At 36.9% G+C, this 20,265-nt stretch overlaps 2 protein-coding genes across 3 annotated transcripts in view; one reads left to right on the forward strand and one right to left on the reverse strand.

Moving 5' to 3' along the window:
- The first annotated feature begins 115 nt into the window (after positions 1–115).
- srpx (sushi-repeat containing protein X-linked) lies at positions 116–14,985 on the forward strand. Of its 2 annotated transcripts, XM_052148658.1 has the most exons (10): positions 122–280; positions 5,757–5,804; positions 6,499–6,690; positions 8,578–8,754; positions 8,897–9,023; positions 9,672–9,793; positions 11,039–11,218; positions 11,933–12,066; positions 13,033–13,154; positions 13,309–14,984. In XM_052148658.1, the coding sequence occupies exons 1-10, from the start codon at positions 214–216 to the stop codon at positions 13,484–13,486; spliced, it is 1,347 nt and encodes a 448-aa protein (XP_052004618.1). In that variant the 5' UTR covers positions 122–213; the 3' UTR covers positions 13,487–14,984. The 2 variants fall into 2 exon arrangements, with proteins under 2 accessions (XP_052004619.1, XP_052004618.1); XM_052148659.1 differs by lacking the exon at positions 5,757–5,804 and having other exon boundaries at positions 116–280; positions 13,309–14,985.
- LOC127659034 (synaptotagmin-like protein 5) overlaps positions 14,977–20,265 on the reverse strand; it is a 23,555-nt gene continuing 18,266 nt past the window's right edge. The window contains 4 exon segments of the mRNA XM_052148656.1: positions 14,977–18,157; positions 18,825–19,033; positions 19,111–19,240; positions 19,640–19,748. Coding sequence (XP_052004616.1) covers positions 18,015–18,157; positions 18,825–19,033; positions 19,111–19,240; positions 19,640–19,748 — 591 coding nt within the window. The 3' untranslated portion in view covers positions 14,977–18,014.

The following is a 20,265-nucleotide window of genomic DNA, read 5'->3' on the forward strand; positions in this document are numbered from 1 at the left end:
AAAAAAATTAGGTCAAAGTAATTAATCAATGCTCAGAGCTTGCTGCTTTGTATTGATACCTGACAGACTTGAGTCCACGCGCCGGTGTGTGCGCGCTCTCGGTGGATAAAGAGCTCTCGTGTTTCTAAAGAGTAGGCGGGCCTCGGGCTCGTCCAGTGGCTCTCGCGCAGGAATGCGCCGGAGGTCTCCCAGCAGCTCCTGTACTTTCTAAAGATGGACACCTGGATGTGTTTGTATATGATAGTGGGACTCCAGCTGTACGGGAGCTTCGCCTATGATGGTAAGAGAAGAGATCCAAAATTATCTTCTTGAGTCTCGCGCTTTGAACTTTAAACGGTTAAAATTCGAAGAGCGATACTTACTAAACTAATGCAATGTCACGGAAAATCTTAGGAAATATAGTATTTGAACATTCGAGAAGTTTCCCTGTTGTTTCTTCTGGTTATGCTGTATCAGGCACAGTTTATGTAAACAGAGCTCGTTTACGTGGACGGTTTTAGTGTTGTTTGAGGGGGGAGAGAAAGGGGGTAAGTTCCCTAAATCTTGCTGGAAAGACACTGGACTCTTTCATATGAAAACGCACTATGATTAGACACCAGTTGGACACTGCGCACCAGGTTCAACTGCTAAATAAAGATAATTAAAGATGCCCAATGCAGAATTAGAGACATGCATGATTTGACGTTTTCTGGAAGTGGGTCAGCAGTGCTGGGATGTGTGCGCCCTTGTTTAGGCTGGAATAGCGTTTATGCAGTAGGGCCTATTAGTATGCACAAAAGGTGCATTTTGCTTTCATGTCGCATTGGAACACAACAATGCGTATTTACAGTTAAATTGATGCAGTTCACTCTCACTTTATCTTTTAGTGCCTTCAAACCTTGATGATTTCTTGGCCCAAGATTATTAGGGAATTGCGGTAAAGAGATAGTTCAATAAAAAATGTAAATTCTCTCATCATTTACGCATACCATCCCAGATGTGTATGACTTTCTTTCTTCTGCCAAACAAAAATGAAGATTTTTAGAAGAATATTTCAGCTCTGTTAGTCATGCCAAAATGAGGTCGCACTAACCATGCAGTTGAATGGTGACCAGAATGTCCAAAAAGGACATAAAGGCAACATAAAAGTAATCCAAAAGACTCCAGTTGTTAAATCCATATCTTCTGAAGCAATATGACAGGTGTGGGTGAGAAACAGATACATATTTTAGTCCTTTTTTTTTTTTTTACAGTATACTCTTTCACTTCCACATTCTGGTGTGGAACCGACTTTCATCTTTACATTTAGCCACCTACTTGTCGGGTTTGGTGAAAGGTGGAGATTTATAGTAAAAAAAAAAAAAAAGGATTTAAATATTGATCTGTTCCTCAATCTGTCCCTCACCTAACATATCGCTTCTGGTGAAATAGATTTAACCACTGTAGTCTTCATGCTGACTTTGTGCTTTTTGGACCTTCTGACTTCTGGTCACCATTCACATGCATTGTATGGACCTGCAGAGATATTCTTCTAAAAATCTTCATTAGAGGTCTGCAGAAGAAGTACATTCATACAGAGATAAGAGTGAGTAAATTATGAGAGAATTTTAATTTTCAGGTGAACTATCCCTTTAAGAGTCTTGCACGGGCTCGCTTAGACTTGCATGCACTTTCTGGATTTCCTGCACTGCTGTCAACACAATTCAAGAAGTTTAGAGGTCAGGGACACTGAAAACATTAAAGTTGTGTTGTGGTGGTATAAATGGTCCTATTAATTCTCCTGCATATTGACTCTATGCACTGTAAGATCACACTGCCAGTATTTTGTGTAGAGAGGGTATTGCAGGAAATGTATGTTTTTATTTATTTTTTATGAATGTGTTGAAAGCTGTAAAAACCTTTGGTTGTGGCTTATGCCATTGAGCTTTGGCTTGTGGTTGTGGTGTGGGCCTCATTTAGAAGTACAAGTCAGATTTTGTGTTTATGTGCATGAGTAAACTAAGTGCTTGTAAAATAATTTATGCATGTTGGAGAATTATTTCAATTACTGACTGTACATTGTTTATTCACAAACGCTGTGGCTATTGGTGTTTTTGTGTTTTTGGCCTTGTGAACACAAACACAAGTTGTTGTTTTTTCTGTGATAGAGCTTTTGCCTAATGAAACATGAACACACTGGCTACCCATCTAACACTGTCCTGACTTGAACCAGGAACTGTGTGTTAATGTGCTCGTGTTTGTCAAATGCCCACATGTTTAGACTGCTGTTTAAAGGAGAGCACAAAGAAATCATCAATATTAATCAAACAATCTTTCTAATCTGTCTAATTAATCAAACAATCTGTCTAATAGCAGTATATAACTGTCAATGCTTACATAACGCTTGTTGTAAAATTGGCCATTGGATGAGAATTTGACACTCGTGTCATTGCATTTACAAATTATTTGAGGAACAAATGTTTCAAACTAGAAAAGGATCATTGTCAAGAAAAACTTTAAAAAGGCCTTCTGATGGGGGCCTGGGTAGCTCAGCGAGTAAGGAAGCTGACTACCACACCCAGAGTCATGATGATGGGTAACCTCCTCGTGGTCGCTGTAATATGGTTCTAGCTCTTGGTGGGACGCGTGGTGAGATGTGCGTGGATGCCATGGAGAATAGCGTGAAGCCTCCACATGCGCTATGTCTCCACAGTAATGTCTCAGCCAGTCTCAGACGTGGAGGCAAATGAGTGTCACTCGCATTCCAAATTGTGGAGAAATGGTAGAAAAAAAAGAAAAGAAATAAGAAAATAAAAAGGATTTCTGATGTCTGAAGTATAAATACTTGGGCAGTTTGAAAAGAGGTTTGAAGTTTGAAGGCCATGATTTAAAAACATTGTGTGGTTTGAAGTAAGATTTTGACATTTGAAGAATAGGCCTTATGTAATGTGTAAATACTTGGGCAGTTTGGTTTATTATAGGATTTCTAAATATCAACATTGGCCATTGATAAACACATATCGGACTACCACTAATTCAGAGCCAGTCTCTGAACATTCAGTCAATAAAAGTGGGATTAAGTGTTTTTCACGATTTAAAAAAAAAAAGAAAATGTTATTGTCCGCTCAGGAAAACTGTAAGTCCTATCAATTAGGAGGAAGTAAGTACAGCCTAAAGTATTATACAGATTTTAGATGTCATAGCTTTAAAGCTTTTGGAGTAATGTTAGTCATAAAGTTTGATTTTGGGTTAGGGATTTTGAAAAAACTTGTAAAAGACATGGATCTGTGAGGCTGGAACTGTTGCAGACGCTGAACATGTGGAGCCTGAGGGATCTTTTATGTTCAGCCTTGATGACTAATGACTGCAGAACTCCCATCCAAGAGTGAGTGCTTTAAACTTAACATTGTAAAGGTTGTAAAATCTTTTGTGATCTTCTTATAACCTCTGATAAAACCTAATAAGAATTCTGCAGACAGTAGGCTATGTAAATGTTTTAGCTGAAAGTATTCTATAAGTGGAAACTCCCTCCATACAGAGCATATGTGTGTGTGTGTGAGTGAATTTGAGCCAAGCCAAGTGAGTATTCTGGGTTGCACAACGTTCTGCTGAGCTTAACAGAATGGAGCAGGAAAACTCATCTGCCAACTGGAGCAAACACACACACACACCTACGCACAGACACACACACGGTCCCTGTGGAGTGTTTTCCATGATAAAAGTTGGAAAACTGTGGTACTTTTATGGTTTGACTGCTGGCATCTCAACATTAACGTGTTTGTATCTGTTTTAAAAAGAGATAGTTCACCCCAAAATGGATATTTCTTCTTTGTTTACTCACCCTCATGTTGTTCCAAATCTGTATAACGTATTTTCTTGCATGGTACTCAAAAGGAGATGTTAGGCAGAATGTTTGGTCTCAGTCACATTCAAAAAATGGGAAAAAGATGCGGTGAAAGTGAAACAGTCACCATGCACATCTACTGTCAGTCCCTAGCATTCTGCCTAACTTCTCTTTTTCTTTTTCACAGAAGAAGAAAAATCATACAGGTTTGGTACTGCATAAGGGTGAGTAATTAAAGACAGAACTATCTATTTGTGAACTATCCCTTTAAGGCAACTGAGGCACTCGAGTTCTCATTTTCGCATCACAGAGAGCTTTGATCTAACTTGCTCTGTGATCTGGCGTACACACATTTACACACACAAGGCAAAAAAATAAAAAAATAAAAAACAAGGAACCAGAGGGAATTAAAAAGCAAATCAGCTGCAATTTATATGCACTGAATGTAGGCCTCTTGTGTGTGTGTGTGTGTGTGTGTGTGTGTGTGTGTGTGTGTGTGTGTGTGTGTGTGTGTGTGTGTGTGTGTGTGTGTGTGTGTTTAAATTAGAGTTTTCCATTATTTTTTAAAGCAAGGATAAAGGCCTCATATTACATTTCACTTGAGTATGGACCACTTATTTTCAGATTACAGTAAGTATGAACCACCAAATTAGATGGAATAGAAGAAAGGAGCTTGTTTCTGTTGGAGTCCATTTATGTTTTTCTTCCCTGCAGCATGGTTGACTGAAGTAGAAATTACACAACATAGCCTACATGTTGACTGTTGTGAAGGAGCTTCTTCTGTCATGACTAGGGTTGCCACTTTTTAAGTTTACACTGAAATGGAATCATAGCCTCTTACCACATCCTCCACAGTTTTAGCAATAAATGCTTTCAGTTAATATGCATTATTAATAAAAATTGTATACCCTTTCTTATATGCTAAAATTAGAAATTTCCTGACCCATGACTTACAAAAAAATCCGTCTTTTATATGTTAAAAACATATTTTTATTTTTTCAATTATTTGTCTTCTTTATCTTATTTATATATACATTTTAGTTGGTTTATATATATATATATATATATATATATATATATATATATATATATATATATATATATATATATATATGTATATATTATATTTTATTTTTTATTAGTTGTTTATTTTTTTCCTTCACCTGTACTTGTCTTTATGACTCAGTGATTGTATTCATTGTTTGATCTTATTGACAATTTAAATATAATTCTTTTAGCACCATTTGTGGACTTTACCCCCTTACACCCCTTACACACCTTACACCCCGTAGGCAAGTTTTCCAATTAGCGATCTGGAACGATTTCACCGTGACGCGTCCCATATTGATTCGATACGGGATGCATCATTTTATCTTAAAATACGGGACTTGTGGCAACCCTATGACATTCAGTGTAAACAATCAATAGCAATATACTAGTTGAAGCCATGCCAACATCTATTCCATCTATTCCTATTTTCTGTAGTGCATGTTATTTATGCTGCTGGCCATGTTCACTGCATCGTCGCATGAAACACTGTTATTCACTACACTATCTGCAGGGGTCATTGTTGCATTTCATGATTTGTCAATAAATGCAATAAACCTGGGGTTTTCAATTTTTACAGACGGATTTAGAACCAACCATAAATTGTAGTGTTAAGAAAAAAAAATATAATGAAATTTTCTTCACAAAACCTTTTCCTTAACAAACCTTTATGGACACCCAGGTGTCTATAGCCCTGGTTGAAAACCCTGGACCCATTTTCTAGAGAATTATTTGAGATTTGTACGACTACTAGTTGGCTGAACACATCACAATGGTTATATTACAACAAGACATTTTGTACTTGCTCTAATACCATCCCCCAGAATGCCGATTCTAGTTGAGCTTAATCTGAAACTGCAGTGATGCCAACTATTTCTTGCTTGTGCTGTCCTAAACTGTTTTACAGGGTCTGGATACTGGCCATACACTGATGATGAAGATGTGCGATACACAGGTGAACACACACAAGCACACATTATTTTCAAACACATATTAATCTGACAAAAAAAAAAACCTATACTCATAGCTTAAAGGGATAGTTCACTCAAAAATGAAAACTCTGTCATAATTTACTCACTTTCAGGTTGTTTCATATTCATATGACTTTCTTCTGTGGAGCACAAAAGGAGATGTTTGGCAGAATTAAAGCCTCAGTCACCATTCACTTTCATTGTACTGAAAAAAGATGCAGTGAAAGTGAATGGTGACTGTGGCATTCTGTCTAAAATCTCCTTTTGTGTTCCACAAAAGAAAGAGAGTCATATGGATTTGGAACAAACTGAGAGTGAGTAAATGATGACATTTTTGGTTAAACTATCCCTTTAATCTTTTCTCTATACAACACTCTTACCACTTCACTTAACACATGAGTGCTGCTGTCAGAACACGTATACTCAGTACACATAGAGTACGCTACACCTCTGACTGCCTGCTTAGGCCGGCACCTTCTTCTGTGGCTGCATCTCTTTTATTCCCATCTTTAACCTGTTTACATTTCCTCCATGCATGTCTGGATGATGGCAGTGTCAAGGTAAGTACAAAACACCATATGTTTTTAGGCCAACAATGTGTTTTGGCTTGAGTTGGTGACTATCTGTGCATTTAAAATTGTTTGCGTATGTGTGTGATAATTTATGCCTCTTTTCTAGGCGTGCCATGGTGTGCCCCAGTGAAGATCAAACACGGTCACGTCAGCTGCCAGTCACCACATGGGGAACGTTATAAGAATGTTCTTGGAACTCGTTGTAAGATCCACTGTAAGACAGGCTACGAGATGCATGGCAGCAGTGAGATCCTCTGTATGGCCAGCAAGCAGTGGTCAGGAAACTACGCCTGCAGAGGTCTGACTTTGCCATTCATACAACACAAGTAGAAGATAGATACTATTACCCAAAGATTCTAAAGGAGGAGGATTAGTGGGCCTGGGTAGCTCTGTGAATACTGACGCTGACTACCACCCCTGGAGTCGCAAGTTCGATTCCAGGGTGTGCTAAGTGACTCCAGCCAGGTCTCCTAAGCAACTAAATTGGCCCGGTTACTAGGGAGGTAGAGTCACATAGGGTAACCTCCTCTTGGTCATGATTAGTGGTTCTCGCGCTCAATGGGGCATATGGTAAGTTGTGCGTAGATCGCAGAGAGTAGCATGAGCCTCCACATGCTGTGAGTCTCTGCGGTGTCATGCACAGTGAGCCATGTGATAAAATGCACGGATTGACTGTCTCAGAAGCGGAGGCAACTGAGACTTGTCCACCACCACACTGATTGATTTGAGTAACCGTGCCACCATGAGGACCTACTAAATAGTGGGTATTGGGCATTAAATATTGGGGAGAAAAGGCGATAATAATTATAAAAAATAAATAAATAAATAAAAATAGGAGGATTAGTGCATTATTAGTTCTAGATTTTATTGCAATGTGACATACAAGTTCTACAAGAAGGAGTTAAAGGTCAGGTGTGTAATCTCCATGTCTGGCTATCGGGATGCTCAAACTAACAGAGCAGTGTTTTGATAGTACTTGCTGTGTTTACACTATTCAAGAGACCATCCTATAAATAGGTTACTTTGCAGTTGCCTCTGTATATTAATTTGAGATAGATGATTAAGTACTTTACTTTCATTAAAAAGTACACACATCACTTTTAAGGCCTAATCAGATCTAGATTGAACATTCACCACAAATGTGCTCCACAAACAAAAGATTGTAATTGTACCAATGCATTCCTATGGACTATTCGCACATTGGACGAAATTTGTCAGATTTGTCTGGAAGTGTTTTTTTGCTTAAAAGCAAGTGAATCTGGTTTTGTCAGATGAGTGGTAACTAGCTTTAAAAGAATAGTTCTCTCATTATTTACTCACCCTCATGCCATCCCAAGTCTTTCTTCACAACTGAAGATATTTAGAACAGCTCTGTTAGCCCATAAAATGCAAGTGAATGGGTGTGAAATGGGCATATTGCCTTCATAAAAATAATCCATATGGTTCCGGTAGACTCATTAATGTCTTCTGAAGTGAAACGCTAGGTGTAAGAAATAGATCAATATTTAAAACTTTTTTTTGCTAAAAATGTCCGCTTCTGGCCAGCTTGATGTTTGTACGTTGAAGAGGATGGAGTTCAAACTGCCTCTCTTGTGACTAAAGCCTCCTCTGCCTAAAAAAATCAGACGTAGATCCCTTATTAGCAGCTGTTTCTATGGACCGCTGTACTTTTTCGATACATAAGGAGTTTATGAAGCGGTCTGAGGAAGGAGCTCGGTCTGAGACATCTCTTCCACTCACTCACTTGCATTCAATCCGATTCAAACAGCTTTCCTTGTTCACCGTTCCAAGATGACACCACAGATGACAAATTCAAACCAGCTGAATAAGGCATCTATGCATGATTAACTATGATCCTCTATTGTAAACAGCACTGCTCTTCCATTTCTCGTGTGAACTTGCCAACATGCTTGAGTTCGACCCTCATGAATTTTTAGTAAAAAAGTTTTAAATATTGACCTTTTCCTTTCACACACCTAGTGTTTCATTTCAGTAGACATTAATTAATTAAATTACTGGAGTCATATGGATTACTTTAGTTTTTATTTGAACTCCTCAGGGCATCTTTGCCTTGAACACTCTACTCAAGAATACCCACAACTGACCTATTGCTGGATTTAATTGCATTGATGCCGGTAATGTCTATTGAAAATACTTTTTAACCATTAATTAATTATGTTTGCAGAGGTCCGTTGTCCTAAACTGGCCATGCCATCTAATGGAGGTTTTAAATGTTCAGACGGGTCCTACTTCAACTCCCGCTGCCAGTTCTTCTGCTCGCCTGGATACACGCTCCGTGGAGACAACAGCGCCACCTGCCAAAGCAGTAGATCATGGAGCGGTGGCAACAGTGTGTGCTTGGGTGGGTGGAACAGTCCTTTAAAATAACATAATTATAATACATACATACTAGATATCCAAGAAATCAAATTCCTACTGTGACAACATGAATCCATAACATAGTTTTTAGGCAGTGAGGCATATAAAGGTGTTTTCTATCTCAGATGTGGATTCTCCAGTCATTAAGTGCCCTAATATTAAGGAGAAGACAGCTGAACCTGGAAAACTCACCGCCAAAGTGACATGGGACACACCAGAGGGAAAAGACACAGCGGACGGCATCCTAACAGAGTCAGTGTATTAGACAAACACCAGTTTATCATGCTACACTATTATAGTGTACACAAGGTTTTGCTTGGTTTATATATTTGCCCACAGTATACTTCAATCTCTACATCTTCTCAGCAAGAAACTAATGTAGAGTACACACACACACACACACACACACACACACACACACAGTGAATGCACCTGCACATTTTTAAGACACACAATTTTAGAGTTGTGTGGCTTTTAGTCCATGTGTGCTTTACATGCTACTGCACTCTGAAACATTGACCGAAAATCCATTTTTAGCAGATATTAATATTTGTCTTTTTCATCTGGAAATACAGACCAAAAATATTGAGGTCTCATCTACTGTAGCATTACACAGGTTTTTGTCCAATCAAATGCTAGAATGAGAATGTCCTTCCCCCTGCAACCAACCAGCAAGTAGCAAATCATGGTTCATGGCTGTGACATAACTAAAGCCTATTGGCTATTTAAAAGAAAAAGGGATGAGCCCTTGAAATTTCCTGCTCAAACTTCCTGTTTCAATAGGAAATGCCTCAACCTAGGACAGAAAGTCAAGAGATTTCATGTAGCCTTTAAATCACACCCAATCCCCATCATAATTTAGAATTTAAGGAAGAGTTTGATTGTTTATTTGTGTTGTAGTGTTGAACTGAAAGGAAAACCAACAGGCACGCACTTCCCAGAAGGAAATCATAAATTATCGTACACGGTTTTTGACCGGGCTGGAAACAAAGCGACATGCAGGTTCAATGTTCGAGTGAGAGGTGAGTCATGTACCTTATCAGTGCTGAGGAACTTCCTTTAAAAATTACTCATAGTTTAAAGTAGTTAAGCTTCAGCTACTTTTTTAACAATTGATTAGCTAGCTAATAACAAGCAGTGCATTGATCCAAATTAATCAATTAATCTTTTTTTAGAACCTGTTCATTGAAATGAACTGAAAATACATGAACTGTCATAGTAAAATAAACAGGACTTCCCAACGCTACATTGAACATAAATTTGTTAGATTAAAGGGATAGTTCACCTAAAAATAAAAACATTTACTCACCCTCATAACATCCCAGATGTGTATGACTTTCTTTCTTCTGCTGAACACAAAAAAAGATTTTTAGAAGAATAGTTCAGCTCTGTTGGTCCTCACAATGCAAATTAATAGTGACCAAAACATTGAAGCTCCAAAATGCACATCCAGTGGCTAAATCCATATCTTCAGAAGTGATATGGTAGGTGTGGGTGAGAAACAGTTCAATATTTAAGTCCTTTTTTACTATAGATTCTTCTTCCTGCCCAGTAGGTGGCGGTATGCATGAAGAATGTGAATAGCCAAAAACAAAAGAAGAAGAATGTGAAATTGGATATTTATATTTATTGTCCTGTTTCTCATCCACACCTATCATAACACACCTGAGACTTAGATTTAACCACTGAAGTCGTATGGATTACTTTTATGCTGCCTTAATGTGCTTTTTAGAGCTTCAAAGGTCTGGTCACAATTCACTTGCATTGTATGGACCTAGAGAGCTGAGATATTCTTCTAAAAATGTTTGTTTTTGTTCAGCAGAAGAAAGAAAGTCATACACATCTGAGATGGCACGAGGATGAGTAAATGATTAGAGAATTTTTATTTTTGGAAAACTATTCATTTAATAACTCAGCTCACTTGGTTAAGTGCACAATACATTGTGACTACACTGCACTATTGCTCATTGTTACTGGAAAAGCTACACTGTTTGACATTAACTTTTACTGTCACACTACTGACAAATGTAACTAAGTTAGCAGCACAGCTAAAAACATTTTCGTTATTCCCCAACATTGCAACTTTCATCACAACCAGACTTTCAAGCATGTACAGCTTTCCATGCAAGCATAAACACACTTCCCATTGATAAGAATGTGCTACAAAGCACAATTATGGGTAATTATACACAGTTAACCACCTAGATATTCAACAATTATCAGTGCCTTGTGGAAAGTCACATGTGTGTGTTATGTGCATGTTACAGTGCGTCGATGTACTCCTCTCTCTGTCCCTGACAATGGCTGGATGAAATGTGACAGTGGGGGTGATAATTATGGGGCCACATGTGAATTCCGCTGTCTGGGGGGCTACGAGTTGAGGGGCAGCGCTGCCAGAGTGTGCCAGTTTAACATGGAGTGGTCTGGCCTGGAGACTTCCTGTGCACGTACGGAAATCACTTTTAACACCTGACAAACACAGCAGTGAAGCAAGAGAGAAATGCTTGCAATTTTTTATATGCAAGATTACACAGTATTTCAAGTTTAATATCTAATTCACTAGGTAAAGGTATAGAAAGGCTTACAAACAGAATGATGCTTATTAAGGCTGAAATATAAGATTTCAGTAAAGGAATAGTTTACACAAAAATGAAAATTCTGTCATCATTTGCTCAATCAAAGTGTATGTTTTTCTTAAGTGAAACAAAAAAATAAATGCTAGGTAGAATGTTCATGCTGCTCTTTTCCAACAAGTGAATGGGGATAGACACTGTTGAGTTCCGAAAATGACAAAATTACGCCAAACAAGTATTATGTAGCTAATATGTAGACCATATGAGTCATGTTCTATATTCCAAGTCTTCTGAAGCCATACAATAGCTTTGTTTTGAGGAGGTCTAAATTAAAGTCCTTAGCTGAGAATTTAAGTAATTTGTTGAAAATCCTCCCACCACCAAAACTCTCGAATCTCATTTGCATTAGTGTGTGTGAGTGTGAGTACACAATGACAGAATTATCATGTTTGGGTAATTTATACCTTTAAAGTTACTCTTCGATTGAATCCCTCAATCCATATGAAATTCATTAAACCTGTGCTTAATCTTACTGTTACTTTCCTGTCCTCTTGTGAATAACATCCTGATCGTTTGCATTATTAACAGCACTGAATATTAATGTTGGTGTGCGGTCTGCTGCCGCACTACTGGATCAGTTCTATGAGAAACGGCGCCTTTTGGTAATCTCTGCCCCCTCTGCAGCCAATCACTACTACAGATTCCAGATGACTAATTTACAGGTATACATTTTATGTCTGTCTTTGTTATAAAATGATGACTCTCACACTACGGCTATATTGTTATTCTTAAGCATTTTATTGGACAAATGTTTATATACATCCCTTCAAACAAGATTCATATTTTTAGACCATTTTCCTAGAAGAGAAAGACTTAAAATTTTACATGAATAGTCCTGGTTCGATACAAGTTAAGATAAATTGACAGCATTTGTGACATAATGTTGATTACAACAAAATTAATTACAACACCTCTTTACTTTTCTATAAAAAAGCAAAAATGGAGGTTACAGTGAGGCACTTACAATGGAAGTAAATGAAGCCAAATTTGGAGAGTTTGAAGGCAGAAATGTGAAGCTTATTATTTTAAAAAAGCACTTACATGAATTCTTCTGTAAAAAATAATGTATGCCGTAAAGTTGTTTAAATCATAATTTTTGCGGGATTACAGAGTTTACAGCATTATGTTGTCATGGCAATAAAGTGATAACATTTAATATAACTACACAGAAAAAGTTAGTGAGTGATTTTATCACTCTAAAATCATGTTCACACACATATTATTTACATCTTGTGAGTTTTTTAAGGTTTACAGATTGAGACAAGTTGAAATCAATTATTGTGGTAATAAACATTCTGCCACAAATGCTGTCGATTAAGAGTAACTTGTATTGAACCTGAAATATTCCTGTAACTGTCTACATCTGCTAAAAGTGTAGTTTGTTGACGTTTGGGAGTACACTGGCATGTAGAGGGTCTCAAAGCTAACAGACATCGTTTAAAAGCCACAAAACTCCCAATTTCAACATTAAAAAACTCTTTATCTAAACAGTCAAACAAACCACTAATTGTCTGGAATAAAAGTGAAAAAAAAAGCCAAAATGGTGATTAGAAAATGTGATAAATGCAGCTTATACCATGCACATGTATAAATGTATAAATTGAATAATTGATGTGTATGTGATTTAGCATGCACAGTGTGGTCTGGATATGAGGCATGTGACAGTGATCGAGTTGGTTGGGGTGTATCCTGCTCAGATTGGCCGCATTAGACATAGACTCATCCCTCCAGGACTTGCTCTACAACTCAGGTACTTTAATTACTGCAGTCCAGTAGCTTGATTATAGTGCTTGTTGTTGTGAATTTCTCCCAACAGTAAACAAAAAGCAATATGCGGCATCTTTCTGTAAGATTATAACTGAATATGGACTGAATTTGGGTGTGTTTTGTTTGCTTTTGTATAGGTTACTGCTGCAGCTGTCTCAGAACTCATTTAACATGGTGCTGTTGGACAAACAGGGTGTGGATAAGCAACGCTACACTTTCCCAATTACAGCAGCAGAGATCTTCACCACCATTGATACATTTCCTTTGCGCACTGAGGAGGCCATGCTACAGAAAGAGGCTGGGCATGGCTGCTAGACACACACACACACACACACACACACAGTTCCTTATTCTTTTGTACTGGGTATAAGGCTAACCAAACTACGCGAGTCTGGATAGAGCTGCTAACTCTTATATTGAAAACACATATGCACAACACATCTCTTAACACAAATGCATGAGTGAATCTCTGTTGTTTGTCTTTTTTTATTTGTCTCTATTTATGTCTGAGTGAAGTCCACTTTTCTATAGAAGTACTACCAATGCCTTCTTAAAGGGTTAGTTCACCCAGAAATTCAAATTTTCTCATGATTTACTTACCTTTAAGTGAAATTTATATAAGCAGATTTCAGCTCAGTTTGTCCATACAATGGGTGCCAACAGTCTGCTGGCTATTTTACGGTCCAAAATGCATATTTAGGCAGCATAAAAGTAATCCACATGACTCCAGTTGATCAATTAATGACTTCTGTAGCAAATCGATAATTAAAAAGTCAATTATTTTCCTTTAAATCGTTGCTTCCACTCAGCGCTGTATTGCTGTTTCAAATGAACTAACTCTCGCATGACATTCATTCCTTTGTTGAAGTGATGGAGAGTCGACTCCAAAAGAGTCGATTCCTCGACTGTGACTTGTCCTAGAATCGGAGTCGACTCTGATACAGGAAAAGATTCTTTTGTTCGACTCCGTAACTTTACGAACAGGGCATTGTGATTGGAACCAATTAAATCATCTGCAGACATCACCTCATTCATCATGCGTGTTTGAGTGAGAGATAAAGTGCATGCTTTCAAAGAGAAAGGGTGTGAGATTTTAAAACTTTCAGAAGCTTGTGTAGCATTACATAAATGCAAGGGACAGTGGTTGGAGAAGTGGATTCTCCTAGTTTGTCTTGTCAATGTCTTGTGTTGGGAATTGGAGTCAACTCCAAAATACTTGGAACTCGAACACCCCTACTTTGTTGTTTACAAAGCATTGCATCCAACTTCTTGCATGTACACACCATAATGCTTACATCGCTGAAGTTTTAATTATAAATGTATTTTTTACACAAACTCATCAATTTGCTTCAGAAGACATTGATTGATTGACTGGAGTCGTGTGGATTACTTTTATGTTGCCTATATATGCCTTTTGGACAAATGGCACCCGTTTACTTGCATTTTATGAACAAACAGAGCTGAAATAGGCTTGTAAAAATCTTCATTTTGGTTCTGCTAAACTAACCCTTTAATGTAATAAAGGCCTTTTTAATGATTGACAATTGAGAGTATTGGACTCAGATTTCTTAAAATGCCTGTCATATTTATCTTGGTTTTTAGCTTGGTCTGGTTTATTAAATAAATATGCAAAAAAAATTCTTTCAAAAATGTATACTTGTACCTATTTTAAATACTTTGATTTATAGTCATCAGGACAACATTTGGGTAATGTAGTGATGCTTATTTTTTTCTGGGCCTGTTAATTTATTCAAAAAGACATTAAAATGATATTCATAGGCAGCAATGTGAATAAAGCTCTTCTATTGTTTTTTTTTTTTTTTACTAATATTGTGATTTTTTTTTTTTTTTTTGTGGGGCATAACAAACAAAATATAAGTGTCCTAAGATTAGAAAAAACAAGTGTCACTAAAGGTATGGAATTCTTTAAAAAATGTATTATACTGGCGTAGTTCTTTACAAAATTATATGAAATATAATTAGTTAAGCAGTTATGTTTTATATGATTATATAGTAAAACACGATTAATATTTGATAACCTCGTGTAGGCCAAATGAAACTCTGGCAGAACCAACATGCAGGAAGCCATTTTTTGTGTTAAGGACACTAAGCCAAAATAACTGATCATTTGAACTTTTTATGCCTTTGCAAGGTTAGAAAACTTTACATATGTGCAAAAAATACATTGGTTTGCAAGTGAGTTCACTCACACATATTTAATGTTAAATTAATCTCAAAACTTTTGTTTAAAATGTTTTTAAAAAGTTTGTAGCCAATTTGAATACACATTTCTATAAACTTTCTATGACTAACATGCATTTTAAACTATTGGACATTCTTTTTTGTCATTGACCCAAATATATTTAATGTGTACCCAAAATACTACTACTACTACTACTACTACAAAGAAATAAAAATGATATATATATATATATTAACTTGTGATAATGTTATCATCCCAGACAAAGCTTTGAGCTTAAAACAATTGTGAAGGGTAACCGCAACACAAGATTTATATTGTATTGTGGCCAGCCAAACACACACACACACACACAGCATAAACATTGAGTTTTTCGCTTAGTAGACAGAAAAAGGAAGGAATCTTTGAAGGCAACCTCAGTAAATACTAGTTTATTCTATTTCTGAAGGTGATAAAGTACAGTACAGAACATGTTTGATAGTCACAGATAAGCACAGTCTTCCTGATGAAATTGGATACTGCACACATACACTGAATATGCTGTGAATGAAACAGCTTTAGACAATATTGGGCATTGTTTATAACACTTAACACATGGAGGTCACATTTTGACATTGATAACGCCTAATACATGCCACAAAATTTGTTATAACGCCTGCTATTTGATTCTTTGTAATTTGTCATATAAGGTCTAGTATACTTGATTGTAACTGATGCTAACAAGAGTAATGGTATAAAGAGGGGCTGTACACATTATTCACGGAGACCACACAGTGACATCAGGCTCATTACTGGGCTCTTGGTGTTGTGCTTCTATAGTGCATGTGCATATATATATATATATATATATATGTATGCGATTTGCGAGCACTGCATGTATTATAATGCTAATAAACACATTCTTGTTCTGTCCATTTCCCTGCAATAGATTCAGCTCCAACTACTTACAGATTTCCTTCAAACTTTATTAAGTAGAATATTTTAGATTTAGGTCTGCTCTGTATGTTTGCCTTTTGTAAAATTATACATTTGAACAAATTATGTACCTTGACAATCTCCCAGTACCATTGTTAGAATAATTTTCAATAGAATCTAACTGCCAGCAATGTTGTCTTCGTAATATTTGCATGCTGAATAGTGATTGGTCTTTATTAAACATCCAGGTAGCATGGTAAAGTTAAAAGAAAAAAATGTCAATCTCTCTACAATAATAATAAAAAAAAAAACACTATTTTTTTTGCTCGCAAACAAAGGGATTTTCTGGGGTATATGCAAATCTACTTCATGATAATGAATTACAGTGTCCCTTTAAATGTTAAATGTAACACCTTTTTTAGATTGTTTAGTAAGACTAGCTAAGAAATTGTATAGACATAATTGAGGTTATCTATAACACACCAGGATATCTTTACACTCTGCATGTCAGTATACATGTGCTTATAGAAAGCCAGTATGTGCTGTTCTTCATGAGTTCGCCATGTGCTACGGTTGTGTGCAAATGCTATAGAGCTGTTCAGTCATGACGTAAATTTGTAGGCTAACCCAGAAGGATAATTCAGCATGGGTTCACTCAGGTATTTCTAAAGGGGTTTTAGAATAACAGTTTTCAATATAAGTAAAATAAGGTCTGTGGTTATTAAGGTGCACTCAAGTTACTTTATGTTTGTCACCTTGGACTTACAGTGACACCTAGTGGTGTGGATGCAGCATAATTCACAATCAATAGTTTTCAGTTACAGATGCCATTTTAGAAATTCACTCTTCACAAACAGCCATGATTCATTTAATTCACGAATGAAAATGTCCAATAACAAGATGGTTACTGAGATTAAGTGAGAAGTATTCAACTGGTCATGTGATTATAAAATGGCAGCCCCCATGAGGGCGCCCCTGGTCCATGTGCAGTAAAAAAACTTTTATAAGGTCACTGGTCCTGGTCCTCATATCATGTGAGTGGTCATGATTTTATACAAATGATTCAAAATTACAATTCATTTATTTTTTTAATGGGGAGTGCACCTTTAATATTATTTCAGGTTTATTTAAAGTTTTTTTTTCTAATACGTATAATACGCATAACACGTGGTCATACCACAAACATGAATTTGAAAAGTGTTGAGTGCTTTTAAAACACTGACAACAAGTTATTGTTATTAACAAAAACTACTCTAAAAACCCATTGGAAATTATTGAGGGAACCCATGTTCTCATCCAGGTTATAGGACTACAAACTGAAAAGCTTGATTTGTGCAAATTATTCTTTTCTTTTTTCTTTGCTGAAGAAGTGCTTTGTGCTATGTTCGTTTAGAACAAAATGTGACCTTGGATTGTTGATAATTTTCAATGTGCTCTTTTTAGTCCTCATGTGCAATTCATGTGCCTGTCACACCTGGGTTGGAGTCGAGTGTTTTAGAGGCATATACTGTATCAGTGTACATTTCTATGTAACAGATGTGTTTGGATAATTTAGCGTGCATATGCACGTTAGAATGAAAATGTGTAATGTGTGTAATGCCAAAGCACATTAAGAGCACTTGCAAGGGGCTAAAGGTAATCAGATTTGATGTGTATTGCCAGGGAAACACTCTCTTCTTCCTTTTTACTCTATTCTTTTTGTTTTGTTTTTTTGTCTTTTTTTTTTGTCTATGTCTTTCTTCTAGCCATGCTGGATCGCAGCATTAGTGTACACTCTTGCGGGACTTCTGGGTTGTCAATCATGCGTTGCCATAACCGCTGCTCCTCCCCGTAGGAATCATTCCAATCCACTTCCTTCTCATAACTCAGACCTGCAGGTCAGAAACAGGCAAGTTACCTGCTCTGTGTGCAAAACCCAAACTTGGGAGTTCCTGGCTATGGAAAACAGGATCTTTTTGACTCTTTTCAAATAAAAGAGGTAAGTCTATATGTAAACATAGTATTTTAGTTCACAATGCAATGCTCCCTCCTCAGTCCACCCAGGCCATTTATGGAAACTAAGCTGCAAAAGTGACATAAATATATAAATGTCCACATTTACTAGAAATAATAATAAGTTTTATTCATATAGCACCTTACCAAAGCTCACTTCACATTCTCAAATGTTAAGTAGGAAAATAGAAATATAAAGACCTTAACTAACATTCTAAGTGGAATAAAACATTATTATAAATAATACAAAAAGTAGAAAAGAGCCCTTTTAATACATCATCAAACTTAAAGAAATTACTTTTGAGTGAGTAAAGAAATGAATGGAACTAAGAAAAAGAACAAAGGAGCTAATCAATAAACTTATTTGTAATAGTACATTTATTTAGAATGAATATAAAATGTGCACAAAGTAATGCTTTATGCATCTTTGATGAGAAAAATGTTGGCATATATGTCAAAATGACTACTTTAAATGTCTGATGAACATACGGTGTATTCCTAATGAATGAACTGACAAACAGTAGAGCGATAAAGAGAGGGGCTCACCTGTCCCTGCGCCGAGTCGCACCCCACCCAAGAAGACGTTGCTGGCAAATGGTTCTCTGTCCCACACGGTCAGTTCCAGACACACGCTGTCCAGATCGCTGTGCTGCAGGCCGCAGTAGGTGAAGGTGTGATTCCAGCGAGGGCTCACTGTGCGCTTTACCACGGCTGTCTTGTGCTTCGTGTTTTTCTTGTCATCAGGCAGCAGGTATCTGATACACAAACAAACAGGCGTGTGAGTCTGTTATGAGTTTGTAAATGATGAATCACAGCAAAGCGGTCTGCTCACCCTTTGACGAAAGGATCAGAGGACCCTCCTTTGACAGCTGTCAGGTGTTTGGCCTCTTTCACCAGCAGCTCCACCATTCCTCCCTTAGGAAGAGTGATGGTCTTCTTTCCTTTCAGAAATCCCTTTTTCACTGAGATGGACAGAAATACATGAAGAGAGAGAGAGCTTGATCATACATTCTGTTCATTTAAAAAGTAAGCAAAAACAAGAAGCTTGAAAGAGCTGCTAATAAAATTGCTAATTTGTTGATATTCTATATATATATATATATATATATATATATATATATATATATATACATATATATACACAAATAACCATAATAAACAAATGTGTAAAAGAAATTTCACTTCAAAATGGAAAATGGAATTCACTCTAAGCTTGGACTTGTAGCTTGGACTTGGACTTGAGCTGTATTTCAATGCCTTTCCAATAGTTCTGACCATTCATTAGAAACCAACCAACGTAGTTCATATTCTTTCACAATAATGAACAGAGGGAGAAATTAGATAATTTATATAAATCATACCTTGCACTTGGTCCAGAGGAAGAGAGACATTTCTCTCTGCAGGAATGTACTTCAAAACCACTGTCAGTTCCCCTTTATAATGCATCACTGAATCTACATAAGATTCATTCTGAAACACACACACGCACATGCACACACACACAATTCAGTATAAATGTACACAACCCACATAAACACATTTTTCAATCTCACGCATTGGAACTGCCACCAACAATACCAAATGGGACACTTACACAAACAATACAATTTTTCATTTATGACTTAAAGAGTAAAAACCTTCCCAGAGTCTGCAGTTTTAGGCAGTTTATGGCATATGCAAAAGATGCTGTTACCTCCACAGTAATGTGTTAACTGTCATATTTTTAGAGGTAAGCTGGTTTTAACAGTATGACAATATTCTCTTGATATGTAATGTTCCCAACATTTTTGAATCATGTCATATAATTGTGATTTTTATGTAAACAAAGCATTTTCATGTGTGTGTGTGTGTGTGTGTGTGTGTGTGTGTGTGAGCGTGTATTTATCACTTTGTGGGGACCAAATGTCCCCATAAGGATAGTAAAACCCGAAATTTTTGACCTTGTGGGGACATTTTGTCGGTCCCCATGAGGAAAACAGCTTATAAA

Source organism: Xyrauchen texanus, chromosome 18 (assembly GCF_025860055.1).
Source record: "Xyrauchen texanus isolate HMW12.3.18 chromosome 18, RBS_HiC_50CHRs, whole genome shotgun sequence".
NCBI classification, from domain to species: Eukaryota; Metazoa; Chordata; class Actinopteri; order Cypriniformes; family Catostomidae; genus Xyrauchen; species Xyrauchen texanus.